The sequence below is a fragment of the Dendrobates tinctorius genome, unplaced genomic scaffold (genome assembly GCF_039654945.1).
Source record: "Dendrobates tinctorius isolate UK_male_01 unplaced genomic scaffold, ASM3965494v1 ptg000071l, whole genome shotgun sequence".
NCBI lineage: Eukaryota > Metazoa > Chordata > Amphibia > Anura > Dendrobatidae > Dendrobates > Dendrobates tinctorius.
In genome coordinates, this window is record NW_027361739.1 from 10,721,045 (window position 1) to 10,738,756 (window position 17,712).

General features: G+C 45.2%; 1 protein-coding gene across 5 annotated transcripts in view; it reads left to right on the top strand.

The window, feature by feature from the left end:
- Window positions 1-16,913, top strand: part of KANSL1 (KAT8 regulatory NSL complex subunit 1) — a 127,952-nt gene extending 111,039 nt beyond the window's left edge. For all 5 annotated transcript variants that reach the window (XM_073582378.1, XM_073582379.1, XM_073582375.1 and 2 more), the window contains 4 exons: window positions 7,591-7,645; window positions 13,146-13,255; window positions 13,335-13,548; window positions 13,707-16,913. In XM_073582378.1, the coding sequence (XP_073438479.1) occupies window positions 7,591-7,645; window positions 13,146-13,255; window positions 13,335-13,548; window positions 13,707-13,910 (583 nt within the window). In that variant the 3' untranslated portion in view covers window positions 13,911-16,913. The remainder of the gene's footprint in view (window positions 1-7,590; window positions 7,646-13,145; window positions 13,256-13,334; window positions 13,549-13,706) is intronic.
- Window positions 16,914-17,712: the final 799 nt, after the last annotated feature.

The following is a 17,712-nucleotide window of genomic DNA, read 5'->3' on the forward strand; positions in this document are numbered from 1 at the left end:
ATTTCCTTGACCTGTTAGTTTTGCCTGAGAGAGATTCCCAACAAATGTCTGGATAGTTGAAATCTCCCATGACAACTATGTCATATTTTTTGGAGAACTTGGCCATCTGATGCATAAAGAGTTCATCTATATATTCGGCTTGCACAGGCGGCCTGTAGTAAATGCCTACAATGGTGTCCTTTCCATTGTTCTGTCCTTGTATTCTTACCCAAACAGTTTCCACAGAACTCCCAGTCTCTGAAGCTTCAATCTCTGTGCAGATATACGCGTTTCGAACATACAATGCGACACCCCCTCCTCGTTTATCAAGTCTGTTTCTTGCAAATAAGTTGTATCCTTCTAGTCTTGTATTCCAATCATGTGTATTGTCCCACCAAGTTTCAGTGATTCCAATTACATCATATTTCTGTTCCTGTGTTAGTAGTTCCAATTCTCCTTGTTTGTTGCCCATGCTTTGTGCATTAGTATAGAAACATTTTAGTTTGTGATTGGTTTCTCTTTCTCCAATATTTTTATTAATTAGATTCTTTCGTCTTTGTTCTTCCTTTCCACTTCTAATAGCAGAGTTCTCAATAGCATTTGTCAGGTGTATGGCTTTTTCTGGTCTTTTGCTTCCCTTCCCATGTTGTTCTAGTTTAAAGCTCTCCTTACAAGTGTAGCAAGGCGACTTCCAAATACATGCTTTCCAGTCTTCGTAAGGTGCACCCCATCTCTAGCAAGTAGTCCATCGTATAAGTAGTTCACTCCGTGATCCAGAAATCCAAATCGTTGCTGACGGCACCATCGACGTAGCCAGTTGTTCACCTGCAGAATCTTATTCCACCTCCTTGTTCCATGGCCATCCACTGGGAGGATGGAAGAGAAGACCACCTGCGCTCCCAGTTCTTTCACTTTCTTGCCTAAGTCTTCAAAGTCTCTGCAGATGATTTCCAGGTCGTTTCTTGCGGTGTCATTTGTCCCCACATGTAGTAGCAGGAATGGGTAGTCATCTGTAGGTCTGAAGAGTCCTGATATCCTGTCAGACACATCTTTAATTTTTGCACCTGGAAGACAGCACATTTCTCTTGTAGTTATATCCGGTCTGCAGATAGCGGCCTCTGTTCCTCTCAGCAGGGAATCCCCCATGACCACCACTCTCCGTTTCTTCTTCACAACATTTTTCTTTCTCCATCCAGGAGGACTCTGAGGGCGTACAAGGTTGCTGTTTGTTGGCAAAGTCTTATCCTGATGTATTTCTTCATCGTTTTCCTGCGTGAGAGCCTGGTACTGGTTTCTGAGCAGTATGGGTGCTGACTGCCTCCTGATCCTCCTGCTTCTCTGGGTCACATGTCTCCATTCCTCTGTTTCTTCAGGTGCACTTCGAATTTCTTCTCTTTCTGTAACATGAAGAGATAATTCTGCTCTGTCCAAGAACTCTTCACCTTCCTTAATGATCTTCAACGTAGCTAACCTCTCTTCGAGATTTTGCAACTTTTCCTCCAACAGGGACACAAGCTTGCATTTGTGGCATGTGAAGTTTGGCTTTTCCACCGGTAAATCTGTGAACATGTAGCAAGAAATGCAGCTCACCAAATGGCTCCTGGCCTCTTCCATCTTGAGATTTCTTAAAAACGATGAAAGATGAGCCAAATTTCGCGCGACGATAGGCGCGCGGTTTTTCCGATTTCCTCTTTTCAGCTGCAACCGCCAAAACCCAGTGATCGTTGAGCTCGCGGAGACTCTTCACTTATCCCAGAAGGCACTGGGAATATGCAAATGATCTCCTCAAGACTCTTCCCCTGGTTTTCCGATTTCCTCTTTTCAGCTGCAACCGCCAAAACCCAGTGATCGTTGAGCTCGCGGAGACTCTGCACTTATCCCAGAAGGCACTGGGAATATGCAAATGATCTCCTCAAGACTCTTCCCCTGGTTTCCATATGCCGAGATTTTCTCGCAGGCTTGCAAAATGAACATATAATGGAGCCCTATGACAGGTTACAATACAAACTAAAGAAAAATATATTGCTATTGGAAGGTGACAATAAGCCGATTTAACAATGGAGAGGTGTCAATAAGACACCGATCTATTATTAACCTTAGACTATTAAAGGGTTAAAAAAAAAAAACCACACTGACAATTAAAAATTCAACACCTACATGTCCCAAATTTTGCACGCAAACCCTACTTCATGTTGGGTTTTGTATTGATGTTACAAAAGCCGGCAATTGAATTAGCGGGAATGTCGCCGTGTAGAACTCTATGAAACGTGTATGTGTGTGTGTGTGTGTGTGTGTATATATGTATGTATATATATATATATATATATCTATCACACACACACACACACACGCAAAAAAGTATTTAGTCATCAGCAATAGTGCAAGTTCCACCACTTAAAAAGATGAGAGGCGTCTGTAATTTACATCATAGGTAGACCTCAACTATGGGAGACAAACTGAGAAAAAAAATCCAGAAAATCACATTGTCTGTTTTTTTTTCATTTTATTTGCATATTATGGTGGAAAATAAGTATTTGGTCAGAAACAAGCAATCAAGATTTCTGGCTCTCACAGACCTGTAACTTCTTCTTTAAGAGTCTCCTCTTTCCTCCACTCATTACCTGTAGTAATGGCACCTGTTTAAACTTGTTATCAATATAAAAAGACACCTGTGCACACCCTCAAACAGTCTGACTCCAAACTCCACTATGGTGAAGACCAAAGAGCTGTCAAAGGACACCAGAAACAAAATTGTAGCCCTGCACCAGGCTGGGAAGACTGAATCTGCAATAGCCAACCAGCTTGGAGTGAAGAAATCAACTGTGGGAGCAATAATTAGAAAATGGAAGACATACAAGACCACTGATAATCTCCCTCGATCTGGTGCTCCACGCAAAATCCCACCCCGTGGGGTCAGAATGATCACAAGAACGGTGAGCAAAAATCCCAGAACCACGCAGGGGGACCTAGTGAATGAACTGCAGAGAGCTGGGACCAATGTAACAAGGCCTACCATAAGTAACACACTACGCCACCATGGACTCAGATCCTGCAGTGCCAGACGTGTCCCACTGCTTAAGCCTGTACATGTCCGGGCCCGTCTGAAGTTTGCTAGAGAGCATTTGGATGATCCAGAGGAGTTTTGGGAGAATGTCCTATGGTCTGATGAAACCAAACTGGAACTGTTTGGTAGAAACACAACTTGTCGTGTTTGGAGGAAAAAGAATACTGAGTTGCATCCATCAAACACCATACCTACTGTAAAGCATGGTGGTGGAAACATCATGCTTTGGGGCTGTTTCTCTGCAAAGGGGCCAGGACGACTGATCCGGGTACATGAAAGAATGAATGGGGCCATGTATTGTGAGATTTTGAGTGCAAACCTCCTTCCATCAGCAAGGGCATTGAAGATGAAACGTGGCTGGGTATTTCAACATGACAATGATCCAAAGCACACCGCCAGGGCAACGAAGGAGTGGCTTCGTAAGAAGCATTTCAAGGTCCTGGAGTGGCCTAGCCAGTCTCCAGATCTCAACCCTATAGAAAACCTTTGGAGGGAGTTGAAAGTCCGTGTTGCCAAGCGAAAAGCCAAAAACATCACTGCTCTAGAGGAGATCTGCATGGAGGAATGGGCCAACATACCAACAGCAGTGTGTGGCAACCTTGTGAAGACTTACAGAAAACGTTTGACCTCTGTCATTGCCAACAAAGGATATATCACAAAGTATTGAGATGAAATTTTGTTTCTGACCAAATACTTATTTTCCACCATAATATGCAAATAAAATGAAAAAAAAACAGACAATGATTTTCTGGATTTTTTTTTTCTCAGTTTGTCTCCCATAGTTGAGGTCTACCTATGATGTAAATTACAGACGCCTCTCATCTTTTTAAGTGGTGGAACTTGCACTATTGCTGACTGACTAAATACTTTTTTCCCCACTGTGTGTGTGTGTGTGTGTATATATATATATATATATATATATATATATATATGTGTATATATATATATATATATGTGTATATATATATGAAAATTGTAGATTCACTCTGAAGGCATCAAAACTATGAATTAACACATATGGAATTATATAATTAACAAGAAAGTGTGAAACAAACTGAAAATGTCATATTCTTGGTTCTTCAAAGTAGCCACCTTTTGCTTTGATTACTGTTTTGCACACTCTTGGCATTCTCTTGATGAGCTTCAAGAGGTAGTCACCGTAAATGATCTACCAACAGTCTTGAAGGAGTTCCCAGAGATGCTTAGCACTTGTTGGCCCTTTTGCCGTCACTCTGCGGTCCAGCTCACCCCAAACCATCTCGATTGGGTTCAGGTCTGGTGACTGTGGAGGCCAGGTCATCTGGCGTAGCACCCCATCACTCTCCTTCTTGGTCAAATAGCCCTTACACAGCCTGGAGGTGCGTTTGGGGTCATTGTCCTGTTGAAAAATAAATGATGGTCCAACTAAACGCAAACCGGATGGAATAGCATGCTGCTGCAAGATGCTTTGGTAGCCATGCTAGTTCAGTATCCCTTCAATTTTGAATAAATCCCCAACAGTGTCACCAGCAAAGCACCCCCACACCATCACACCTCCTCCTCCATGCTTCACAGTGGGAACCAGGCATGTAGATTCCATTCGTTCACCTTATCTGCGTTGCACAAAGACACGGTGGTTGGAACCAAAGATCTCAAATTTGGACTCCTCAGACCAAAGCACAGATTTCCACTGGTCTAATGTCCATTCCTTGTGTTCTCTAGCCCAAACAAGTCTCTTCTGCTTGTTGCCTGTCCTTAACAGTGGTTTCCTAGCAGCTATTTTACCATGAAGGCCTGCTGCACAAAGTCTACTCTTAACAGTTGTTGTAGAGATATGTCTGCTGCTAGAACTCTGTGTGGCACTGACCTGGTCTCTAATCTGAGCTGCTGTTCACCTGCGATTTCTGAGGCTGGTGACTTGGATGAACTTATCCTCCACAGCAGAGGTGACTCTTGGTCTTCCTTGCCTGGGGCGGTCCTCATGTGAGCCAGTTTCTTTGTAGCGCTTGATGGTTTTTGCCACTGCACTTGGGGACACTTTCAAAGTTTCCCCAATTTTTCGGACTGACTGACCTTCATTTCTTAAAGTAATTATGGCCACTTGTTTTTCTTTACTTAGCTGCTTTTTTCTTGCCATAATACAAATTCTAACAGTCTATTCAGTCTTACGATCACCTGTGTATCCACCAGACTTCTGCACAACACAACTGATGGTCCCAACCCCATTTGTAAGGCAAGAAATCCCACTTATTAAACCTGACAGGACACACCTGTGAAGTGAAAATCATTCCCGGTGACTACCTCTTGAAGCTCATCAAGAGAATGCCAAGAGTGTACAAAGCAGTAATCAAAGCAAAAAGTGGCTACTTTGAAGAACCTAGAACATAAGACACGTTCAGTTGTTTCACACTGTTTTGTTAATTATATAATTCCACAGGTGTTAATTCATAGTTTTGATGCCTTCAGAGTGAATCTACAATTTTCATAGTCATGAAAGTAAAGAAAACTCTTTGAATGAGGTGTGTCCAAACTTTTGGTCTGTACGGTGTGTGTGTGTGTGTGTGTGTGTGTGTGTGTGTGTGTGTGTGTGTGTGTGTGTGTGTATGTATGTATGTATGTATGTATGTATATTTAGCAGGTTTGATAAGATGCAAATAAGTTAGAGCCTTCAAACTTCACACAAGAGCAGGATTTATTAACAGATGCATAAATCTTACAAACCAAAAAGTTATGTTGCTCAGTTAAATTTTAATAAATTTTAAACATACAAGTGTGGGTCAATTATTATTCAACCCCTAGGTTTAATATTTTGTGGAATAACTCTTGTTTGCAATTACAGCTAATAATCGTCTTTTATAAGACCTGATCAGGCCGGCACAGGTCTCTGGAGTTATCTTGGCCCACTCCTCCATGCAGATCTTCTCCAAGTTATCTAGGTTCTTTGGGTGTCTCATGTGGACTTTAATCTTGAGCTCCTTCCACAAGTTTTCAATTGGGTTAAGGTCAGGAGACTGACTAGGCCACTCCAACACCTTGATTTTTTGCCTCTTGAACCAGGCCTTGGTTTTCTTGGCTGTGTGCTTTGGGTCGTTGTCTTGTTGGAAGATGAAATGACGACCCATCTTAAGATCCTTGATGGAGGAGCGGAGGTTCTTGGCCAAAATCTCCAGGTAGGCCGTGCTATCCATCTTCCCATGGATGCGGACCAGATGGCCAGGCCCCTTGGCTGAGAAACAGCCCCACAGCATGATGCTGCCACCACCATGCTTGACTGTAGGGATGGTATTCTTGGGGTCGTATGCAGTGCCATCCAGTCTCCAAACATCACGTGTGTGGTTGGCACCAAAGATCTCGATCTTGGTCTCATCAGACCAGAGAACCTTGAACCAGTCTGTCTCAGAGTCCTCCAAGTGATCATGAGCAAACTGTAGACGAGCCTTGACATGACGCTTTGAAAGTAAAGGTACCTTACGGGCTCGTCTGGAACGGAGACCATTGCGGTGGAGTACGTTACTTATGGTATTGACTGAAACCAATGTCCCCACTGCCATGAGATCTTCCCGGAGCTCCTTCCTTGTTGTCCTTGGGTTAGCCTTGACTCTTCGGACAAGCCTGGCCTCGGCACGGGAAGAAACTTTCAAAGGCGGTCCAGGCCGTGGAAGGCTAGCAGTAGTTCCATAAGCCTTCCACTTCCGGATGATGCTCCCAACAGTGGAGACAGGTAGGCCCAACTCCTTGGAAAGGGTTTTGTACCCCTTGCCAGCCTTGTGACCCTCCACGATCTTGTCGCTGATGGCCTTGGAATGCTCCTTTGTCTTTCCCATGTTGACCATGTATGAGTGTTGTTCACAAGTTTGGGGAGGGTCTTAAATAGTCAGAAAAGGCTGGAAAAAGAGATAATTAATCCAAACATGTGAAGCTCATTGTTCTTTGTGCCTGAAATACTTCTTAATACTTTAGGGGAACCAAACAGAATTCTGGTGGTTTGAGGGGTTGAATAATAAATGACCCTCTGAATAAACTTTTCACAATTTAAAAAAAATTAAACAAAGAAATAACATTCTTTTTTTGCTGCAGTGCATTTCACACTTCCAGGCTGATCTACAGTCCAAATGTCACAATGCCAAGTTAATTCCGAATGTGTAAACCTGCTAAATCTGCAGGGGGTTGAATACTACTTGCAGGCACTATATATATATATATATATATATATTGTGCATATATCATTTAGTTTTTTTTATTAAACTTGTCAGTGTGATTTTCCTGTATCACGCTCTGAATTGCTGGCTTTTGTTAAAGGACATCGGGTGCGTATTTCTTGCAAGTCACACGTCTGGTCCGTGTGTAATGCGTTATTTTTTTTTTATCGCCTAGCACTCGTCCGTATTATACGCTCGTGTGACTCCGGCCTAAGACATTTTCTCAGTGTCCTGTTATATAGAAGTCTGTCTGTAATAAATTTGTCTTTGAACATTTTTCTAATTTCAAGGTCTTTCTTTTTTTCACTGCACAGTAAACCCATAATAGGTTAAATACATGAAACTAATTCTCACTTTTCGATCCCACAGCTGGCGTGTAGTAAAAATCGCTCCTCTGACAAATATAGAAGAAGATTTAGAAGGGGTGAGTTCTGTTGGGTCTGTAAATGGAGGTAAAGAACCCATGTTTGTGTATCCTAGTGGTTCATATAAATGTCTCCCACTATGGACCTGATTACTAACCAGAGCAGCACTCAAGTGGCCTTTGCGTCTATCTAGATCAGAGATCTCAAACACGCATGCGGCCCCTGAGGCAGTCATCTGCGGCCCGCGGTGAACCACATGTCTCACCCCCTGAGGCAGGTAGAAGGGGGAAGGCATGCAGCCATCCAGGAGCGAGCGATGGCTATGTGTTCTGTGTGCACAGACCTGTGATCAGGTCACAGGAGGGGGAGGAGTCGGGGGGTCACATCACAGGAGGGGGAGGAGTCGGGGTCACATGATCAGGGGCCTCAGTGTATGCAGAACGCTGCTGTCTTTGTCTGTACTAGTTATCATGGTGCTGGGTAAGTTTCTGTGTGGGGTCAGGAGGGGTTTACAGGGTGGATGTAGCAGAGCTGTGTGTGTATGAGGTGCACGGAAAGGAGCCTTGTGTGTACGGAGCGGAGCCAGGTGTGTACGAAGACCGAGGTGTACTGAGCGGAGCCGCGTGTGTACGAGGTGTATGGAGCGGAGCCATGTGTGTACAAGGACTGAGGTGTATGGAGTGGAGTCTGTGTGTGTGTGTGTGTGTGTGTGTGTGTGTGTATGGAGCGGAGTCGTGTGTGTGTGTATGAAGTGTATGGAGCGGAGTCGTGTGTGTGTGTAGTGTATGGAGCGGAGTCGTGTGTGTGTGTGTAGTGTATGGAGCGGAGTTGTGTGTGTGTGTGTGTGTGTGTGTGTGTGTGTGTAGTGTATGGAGCGGAGTCGTGTGTGTGTGTGAAGTGTATGGAGCGGAGTCGTGTGTGTGTGTGTGTGAAGTGTATGGAGCGGAGTCGTGTGTGTGTATGTATGAAGTGTATGGAGCGGAGTTGTGTATGTATGAAGTGTATGGAGCGGAGTCGTGTGTGTGTGTGTGTGTGTGTGTGTGTATATATGAAGTGTATGGAGCGGAGTTGTGTATGTATGAAGTGTATGGAGCGGAGTTGTGTGTGTGTGTGTGTATGTATGGAGCGGAGTCGTGTGTGTGTGTGTGAAGTGTATGGAGCGGAGTCGTGTAAGTGTATGGAGCGGAGTCGTGTAAGTGTATGGAGCGGAGTCGTGTAAGTGTATGGAGCGGAGTCGTGTAAGTGTATGGAGCGGAGTCGTGTAAGTGTATGGAGCGGAGTCGTGTGTGTGTGTGGGGAGCGGAGTCGTGTGTGTGTGTGTGTGGGGAGCGGAGTCGTGTGTGTGTGTGTGTGGGGAGCGGAGTCGTGTGTGTATGTATGAAGTGTATGGAGCGGAGTCGTGTGTGTGTGTGTATGGAGCGGAGTCGTGTGTGTGTGTGTATGGAGCGGAGTCGTGTGTGTGTGTGTATGGAGCGGAGTCGTGTGTGTGTGTGTGTGTGGGGAGCGGAGTCGTGTGTGTGTGTGTGTGTGTGTGTGGGGAGCGGAGTCGTGTGTGTGTGTGTGGGGAGCGGAGTCGTGTGTGTGTGTGTGTGGAGCGGAGTTGTGTGTGTGTGTATGAAGTGTATGGAGCGGAGTTGTGTGTGTATGTATGAAGTGTATGGAGCGGAGTTGTGTGTGTGTATGTATGAAGTGTATGGAGCGGAGTCGTGTGTGTGAGTGTATGGAGCGGAGTCGTGTGTGTGTGTGTGTGTGTGTGTGTGGAGCGGAGTCCTGTGTGTGTGTGTATGGAACGGAGTCCTGTGTGTGTGTGTATGGAACGGAGTCCTGTGTGTGTGTGTGTATGGAACGGAGTCCTGTGTGTGTGTGTGTATGGAACGGAGTCCTGTGTGTGTGTGTGTATGGAACGGAGTCCTGTGTGTGTGTGTGTATGGAACGGAGTCCTGTGTGTGTGTGTGTATGGAACGGAGTCCTGTGTGTGTGTGTGTATGGAACGGAGTCCTGTGTGTGTGTGTGTATGGAACGGAGTCCTGTGTGTGTGTGTGTATGGAACGGAGTCCTGTGTGTGTGTGTGTATGGAACGGAGTCCTGTGTGTGTGTGTGTATGGAACGGAGTCCTGTGTGTGTGTGTGTATGGAACGGAGTCCTGTGTGTGTGTGTGTATGGAACGGAGTCCTGTGTGTGTGTGTGTATGGAACGGAGTCCTGTGTGTGTGTGTGTATGGAACGGAGTCCTGTGTGTGTGTGTGTATGGAACGGAGTCCTGTGTGTGTGTGTGTGTATGGAACGGAGTCCTGTGTGTGTGTGTGTGTGTGTATGGAACGGAGTCCTGTGTGTGTGTGTGTGTGTGTGTGTATGGAACGGAGTCCTGTGTGTGTGTGTGTGTGTGTGTGTATGGAGCGGAGTCCTGTGTGTGTGTGTGTATGGAGCGGAGTCGTGTGTGTGTGTGTGTATGGAGCGGAGTTGTGTGTGTGTGTGTGTATGGAGCGGAGTCGTGTGTGTGTATGGAGCGGAGTTGTGTGTGTGTGTGTGTGTATGGAGCGGAGACGTGTGTGTGTGTGTGTGTGTGTATGGAACGGAGTCCTGTGTGTGTGTGTGTATGGAACGGAGTCCTGTGTGTGTGTGTGTGTATGGAACGGAGTCGTGTGTGTGTGTGTGTGTGTGTGTATGGAGCGGAGTCGTGTGTGTGTGTGTGTGTGTGTATGGAGCGGAGTTGTGTGTGTGTGTGTGTATGGAGCGGAGGCGGAGTCGTGTGTGTGTATGGAGCGGAGTTGTGTGTGTGTGTGTATGGAGCGGAGACGTGTGTGTGTGTATGGAGCGGAGTCGTGTGTGTGTGTGTATGGAGCGGAGACGTGTGTGTGTATGGAGCGGAGTCGTGTGTGTGTGTGTATGTATGGAGCGGAGTCGTGTGTGTGTGTGTGTATGTATGGAGCGGAGTCGTGTGTGTGTGTGTGTGTATGGAGCGGAGTCGTGTGTGTGTATGGAGCGGAGTCGTGTGTGTGTGTGTATGGAGCGGAGTCGTGTGTGTGTTTGTGTGTATGGAGCGGAGTCGTGTGTGTGTATGGAGCGGAGTTGTGTGTGTGTGTGTGTGTGTATGGAGCGGAGTCGTGTGTGTGTGTATGAAGTGTATGGAGCGGAGTCGTGTGTGTGTGTATGAAGTGTATGGAGCGGAGTCGTGTGTGTGTGTGTATGGAGCGGAGTCGTGTGTGTGTTTGTGTGTGTGTGTGTATGGAGCGGAGTCGTGTGTGTGTATGGAGCGGAGTTGTGTGTGTGTGTGTGTATGGAGCGGAGTCGTGTGTGTGTGTATGAAGTGTATGGAGCGGAGTCGTGTGTGTGTGTATGAAGTGTATGGAGCGGAGTCGTGTGTGTGTGTATGAAGTGTATGGAGCGGAGTCGTGTGTGTGAGTGTATGAAGTGTATGGAGCGGAGTCGTGTGTGTGAGTGTATGAAGTGTATGGAGCGGAGTCGTGTGTGTGTGTGTATGGAACGGAGTCGTGTGTGTATGGAACGGAGTCGTGTGTGTGTGTGTATGGAACGGAGTCCTGTGTGTGTGTGTGTATGGAACGGAGTCCTGTGTGTGTGTGTATGGAACGGAGTCCTGTGTGTGTGTGTATGGAGCGGAGTCGTGTGTGTGTGTGTATGGAGCGGAGTCGTGTGTGTGTGTGTGTATGGAACGGAGTCCTGTGTGTGTGTGTGTGTGTATGGAACGGAGTCCTGTGTGTGTGTGTGTGTATGGAACGGAGTCCTGTGTGTGTGTGTGTGTGTATGGAACGGAGTCCTGTGTGTGTGTGTGTGTATGGAACGGAGTCCTGTGTGTGTGTGTGTGTATGGAACGGAGTCCTGTGTGTGTGTGTGTGTATGGAACGGAGTCCTGTGTGTGTGTGTGTGTGTGTGTATGGAACGGAGTCCTGTGTGTGTGTGTGTGTATGGAACGGAGTCCTGTGTGTGTGTGTGTGTATGGAACGGAGTCCTGTGTGTGTGTGTGTGTATGGAACGGAGTCCTGTGTGTGTGTGTGTATGGAACGGAGTCCTGTGTGTGTGTGTGTGTATGGAACGGAGTCCTGTGTGTGTGTGTGTGTGTATGGAACGGAGTCCTGTGTGTGTGTGTGTGTATGGAACGGAGTCCTGTGTGTGTGTGTGTATGGAACGGAGTCCTGTGTGTGTGTGTGTATGGAACGGAGTCCTGTGTGTGTGTGTATGGAACGGAGTCCTGTGTGTGTGTGTATGGAGCGGAGTCGTGTGTGTGTGTGTGTATGGAGCGGAGTCGTGTGTGTGTGTGTGTGTGTGTATGGAGCGGAGTCGTGTGTGTGTGTGTGTGTGTGTGTGTGGAGCGGAGTCGTGTGTGTGTGTGTGTGGAGCGGAGTTTGTGTGTGTGTGGAGCGGAGTCGTGTGTGTGTGTGTATGAAGTGTATGGAGCGGAGTCGTGTGTGTGTGTGGAACGGAGTCGTGTGTGTATGTATGAAGTGTATGGAGCGGAGTCGTGTGTGTGTGTGTGTGTGTGTGTGTGTGTGTGTGTGTGTGTATATATATGAAGTGTATGGAGCGGAGTCGTGTGTAAGAGGTGTGCTGAGCGGAGATGTGTGTATTTTGGCATGGGGGTCCCATTTGAAAGTACACACCAGGGCCCATAACTTTGTAGTTACGCCACTGCTCAGTAGTGGCTGTGGCCCTGCGTGATGACATCTCTCTGGCGCTGTGTAATGACATCACGCTAGCGGGCAGAGAGCGGAGGCGTGACTCCCCCCCCAATTGCTGGATTTTGCAGGTGACTGTGGCTGTGCGTGTACAGCGAGATGATAGCGCCGGCTCACATGCAGAGCCAACACTATCATCCGCTGAGGTAAGCTGTACATCGCAGCTGACAACCTATTTGAACAGCCACGATTGGTATTGGCACCGATCGCAGCCGTTTAACCCCTTAGATACCGCTATCAATTGTGACTGTATTAAGTTTGAAAGGAATGCGGCCCATTTACTCTGCCGAGTTTGAGACCCCTGATCTAGATCATGGACGGCAACTTATTTCAATGTAGTTTTCTATTTGCTGCATGAGAAACCTTACCCCCTGGCTCTGCCCACTAAATGGAGGGCTAGTTTTAATATAAGAAGGGGTTACCAGACAAGTCCTTTAAAGGGAATCTGTCACCTCATTTTTGCCCTGTGAGATGCGGCCACTGCCATTAGGGCTTATCTACAGCATTCTGTATTGCTGTAGATAAGCCCCGATGTAACCTGAAAGATAAGAAAAACAAGTTAGATTATATCCAGAAGTAAGGAGGAGGACGTCATCGCAAGAAGGTGGGAGGCGCCGGACCGCGACACCCATCGGACTGGATGGGACCCCTGGGTGAGTATAGTCTAACTCGTTTTTCTTCTCTTTCAGGTTACATCGGGGGCTTATCTACAGCATTACAGAATGCTGTACATAAGCCCCCAATGGTGGTTGCAGCATCTCATATCGGAAAAATGAGGTGACAGATTCCCTTTAAATGTAGGTCTTTCTGCTCTTAAACTAGGGATGCTTAGAGATGTTTGTTAATCTCTCCTTGCTCCTTCCTTACAGTTGGAAGACCTCTCAGATGCTGCATACTCTGCATCGCATTCAAAGTGTGAAGAGATGGAGAGGGCACGGTGGGTGAGCAGCAGCATCCCACCTCAGCGCCGAGGAAGCAGGTACTTTTCTACTGGCTAGCAGAGATTTTACCCCTCTGTAACCCTTTCCCATGGGGTAAACACTTGTATTTCTTCCCAGGACACACAGAACGTCTGAGAGCTCCTTGTCCGCTCAACCTCTTACACCGCAGCCTCCTTCCCCTGACACAAGCAGCTGGCAGGCCTTGCCAGACTTTTCTCCACTCAGCCCCGACGTCCTATCTGCTCCCCCTACACCGACTTCGAGAGACACCCCACGCCTGATCTCCGAGGAAACGCAGAGTTCAGTGTCAGACTCTGGATTCGAAGAGATGGTGAGTTTGCTGCGACATCTACTATGAAAGGTTAAAGCTGTTGTCCTGTGTTCCATTTATGGAATATTGACTTTTGGTGGCGAGAGGCCTTTAAATGCATTTATAGATTGCAGACTGTTAAATTTCATGTGTTACCCTTTCCTTCTTGTCCCTTTCAGACCGTGCAGCCGTGGGAGAGACGACATTTTCCCCTTCCTTATCAACCCAAACAGGATCTTGCAGGAACCAGTGAGCCAACAGACTGGGGAGGGCCTCGCCCTCCACGTAGATCATCCTGCAGCTCCAGAACTGCCAAAGATACAGAGGGACCCCCATCCTCCCCACCCTGCCCTTCAACCAGACCCCGACCCCTCCACAGATAAAGGAGGAGTGGATCTGCTATAAGAAAGCTAAATGGGAAGGGGGGAAAGAAAAATTATATATAAATATATGAACCCAACAAGACAATTTGGTTAAAGAGGAATCCGTTGTTTGATATTCAAACTTTTTCCCAGGAGCAAAACGCCAATTTCACAGTTTTTAGTGAATTTAAGAACTTTAGATACCTGTTCATTCTTGTTTTCCATCATTTTTTTTTTTTTTTTTTTTTTTTCCAGCTTCCCCCCCCCCTCCTCCCAGTTTATTTTTAATCTAATGATGTTCTAAGTGTGACACTGTGTATGTAACCTGCTGCTTAAACACTCTGCACAAATAACAGGTGTAGTCACTAGTCTATAGCTTCCCTTATATCCCATTGCCTAAATGAAGCTTTGAAATAGTGGAGTATTGCTAATTGGCTGGAGAGATCAGAATTAAGGAGAGGGGTGGAGGTGAAGTTAAAGGGTTTTTTTTTACTAGAAATAATGATGGCCAATCACAATGTCCAATTCTTGGGGGTCTGACTATATAATAAAGTTGACAGGGTCACATGGGTTTGAACCCACCTCCCTTCGCTCACTACCATTAAGGCTGTGTGCCCACGTAGCGTTTTTTAAGCGTTTTTGATGCGTTTTTCGGGGTCAAACCGCATCAAAAACGCTTAAAAGAAGCATCCCATTCATTTAAATGCATTTTGGCCTTTTTGTGCCAATGGATGCGTTTTTTACCTTTAAGGAATTGCTTAGTGGTAAAAAATGCAGCATGTTAATTAATTTCCGCTTACTGTAGGTCCGCGTTTTTGGCTATTTCCTATCGTCCAAAAGACGCGTGGAAAAAACGCATCAAAACGCGCGTTTTTGAGCAAAAATCGCGGCAAAAACGTGCGTTTTCTGGGAAGGAGAACCTGTTTCCTGAGCGTTTAAAAACCACTACGTGGGCACATAGCCTCAATAGTATATTTTATTGACGTTTTATAGAGGTTCAAAACAAGACAGCCCCTTTAACCTGTCATTTCCTGACTTGATCCAGCTTGTTCATTAAGTTGTGGCACTCACTTCACTCCTGCTAATCAGACATTTCGGATCTTTGATCATTGTATCTACTGGCGTCATTTCCGCATAATCCTTATAGATAATGGCGGAAGAACACACAAATTTGTGAACTTCCGTTTTTTTTTTTTTCCCTCTTCGATAAACCTGACCTGATTCCTTAGAAATCTTGTGATAACCATGACAGATCACCAGAGGCCTATCATGTCCTCTCATTGAAAAGAAATTTACAAAAATACACAGAGTGTTGCCTATGTGCCACCATTTTTCCCCTGCTCCTGTTGCCCATAGTGCAGAACATTGTGACCTGGTGAAGTCATGACTTCTCTTAGCACAAAGATGGTATGTCCTGCTCTGGTGAGGGTTTACACGGGACACTGCATTTGGGCTAAATTGCAATCAGGGGGGACATATGGGTAAAAATCTTAATTTACATGTTTTTGTAAATTCCTTGTCCAAGAAATTGTCAATCAAGTGTCTGTTAAGGGATTGTATGAGATTAAAAAGAGTTTGCTCCCACCACGAGCCCAGAATCCGTTCCCATGGCTGTACCTCGTATGGCATTCTTTTCAATCGGGCTGAGCTCGCATTCAAGAAGCAGCTTGTGGGCAAGTGTGGTACTGTTTCTGGGGAAGAAATGAATTCTTTTTGTAAAATCCAACAACTCTTGAAAACCCTAAACCAGATTCACCAGTCATTCATTTGTGGTAACTTGTTAGTATCCAGAGAAATCCAGTGACCAGAGAAATCCAGCGTCGGGGACCGGGACTCCTTCATTCTTATCCAGCCCAGGTGTTGGCTTATAGTATGTGATGGAAGTTAGTAACACCGCCACCACCCAAGGACACCTTTACAATGCACATAAACCCATAGTGAGACATCACTAGGATCCATACTCTTTTGGGGCACCCGACATTACCAGTATGTTAATTGCTGGTGCGATGCGGGAGCTTGGAAGACTCTGTAGTTGCCCTAGAAGCAAGTTGTCATTCAAGTTATGTTATTTTGTTATAGTAGCAGACTAGTGAAAGGAATTTCAGGCCATTAGGGGTTCATGAATATTTTTTTCCCTCTGAAATTGTGTATGTCATTTTATAGCTTTTTCCAGTCCACTTTACCTGTTTTTTTTGTTTTGTTTTGTTTTTACCCTTCCGGAACATATCGAATACATACATGTTACCTGCACTTATTAAACCTTGTTTGGCATCTTTGTTGCATGTTTAAATCTATTTTCTCCTGATGTCTCTTATCCTGCAAGTAGTTGTTAAAAACACAGAAAAAAAAATTACATCTGCGTTTGCTGGGTTAAAGCTGCAAGAGTTTAATGTTCATTCAAGTATCACCAAATTTACAGATTTGTCGTCCTGATCAATCTAAGACCCCCCCCCTACTGAACTCTGGCCTCCCCTTTCACAATGGGCGCCTGATCCTCTTTGCACACAGTGGGTTATAACATCCTGTCTCATTCAGTTGTGTATATATTTTTTTTTTTTTTCCCTGTCCATTTTTGTGTGTATTTTTTTCCATCTTTTGTGCAGTCATTGGCAGTCCTTGGCACTGAATGGGTGATTGTTATCTATGTTGTTGTTTTAAACTGTTTGTCCACTTTTTCTAAGCATTAATGGCTTTAGTTCTCCAGCAAGTTATAAAAAAAAAATGTTTTGGAAAGTTTGAGAACTTTTAGCGTTGTATAAAGAGAAATAATAATGAAACACAAAACTTGTATTTTGTAAATAACTTTATATTAGTTTTCTTTTTTCTTTCTTTTTTTTTTTTTTCTTCATTGTTTCCCGAGAGCATAATGATGGTAAAATCTGCACCATCTTCCGGGGTGTATAGAGTGATGATTATTATTTTTGTTTTAACATCCTTATTCTGTTGGGGTAAACGTATAAAAAAAAGGAAAAAAAAAAAAATGCTTGAAAAAAAAAATAAAACAAAATAAACCCGTTAAATATGGTGTTGTATTAGAAGTAATTTTTAGAGGAGGAGCAACACACTTTGAGGTGCTAGGATTAATTCCTCTGCCTGATGTGATTTAGAGGTTACCAAAACTGGGCCACCCCTTATTAATGGGCCCAGGGAAATGAGCATCTGCTGGGAACATCTTGCAGAGACTGCAGCATTCAATTTTCAACCTGTTTCTTTCGAATGGCAAAATTTTGAAAGTTGCCTTTAAACTGAGGTCGTGGATTGGCTGCAGCACTCGCTTTACACCCGCCAGATGTTACTCTCGGTAGACTTGTGGGGAATGTAGTGCTGAGAACTGAGGCCAGGAGAATCATGTAATCCCTGCGCCCCCCTCCCTCACTGGCCTCATTAATAAATGATTGATCAGAGTATATAAATGAGGGGCTGTGCAATTGCATGCATTAGATGGTATTGCAGCTCTGTTACTTGAGCTGCAGTACCAGACATAAGCTGTGTTGAGGTGTGGCACTGTTTCCCTGGAAGAACAGTCATGTTTGTCTAATCCTCAATAGCCCCTGAAAGCAGTAAGGAGGACCTTTCATCAGTTTAAGCAGGGTAAACTACTGTCCACATCATGGAGTAGTGGCTTGTAAAGTTTAGGTTATAATTCAAGGTTAAAGGGAATCTGTCAGGTTTTTTCTATTTAATCTGAGAGCAGCATAATACCCAGATTCCAGTGACGTGTGACTTGCTCAGTAGCTTGCTGTAGTTTCCATGCAAACAAAGTTTTAACAGCAGGAGATTATCATTGTGGGACAAGGTGTCACATTCCAGGCAGTCCAGCTAA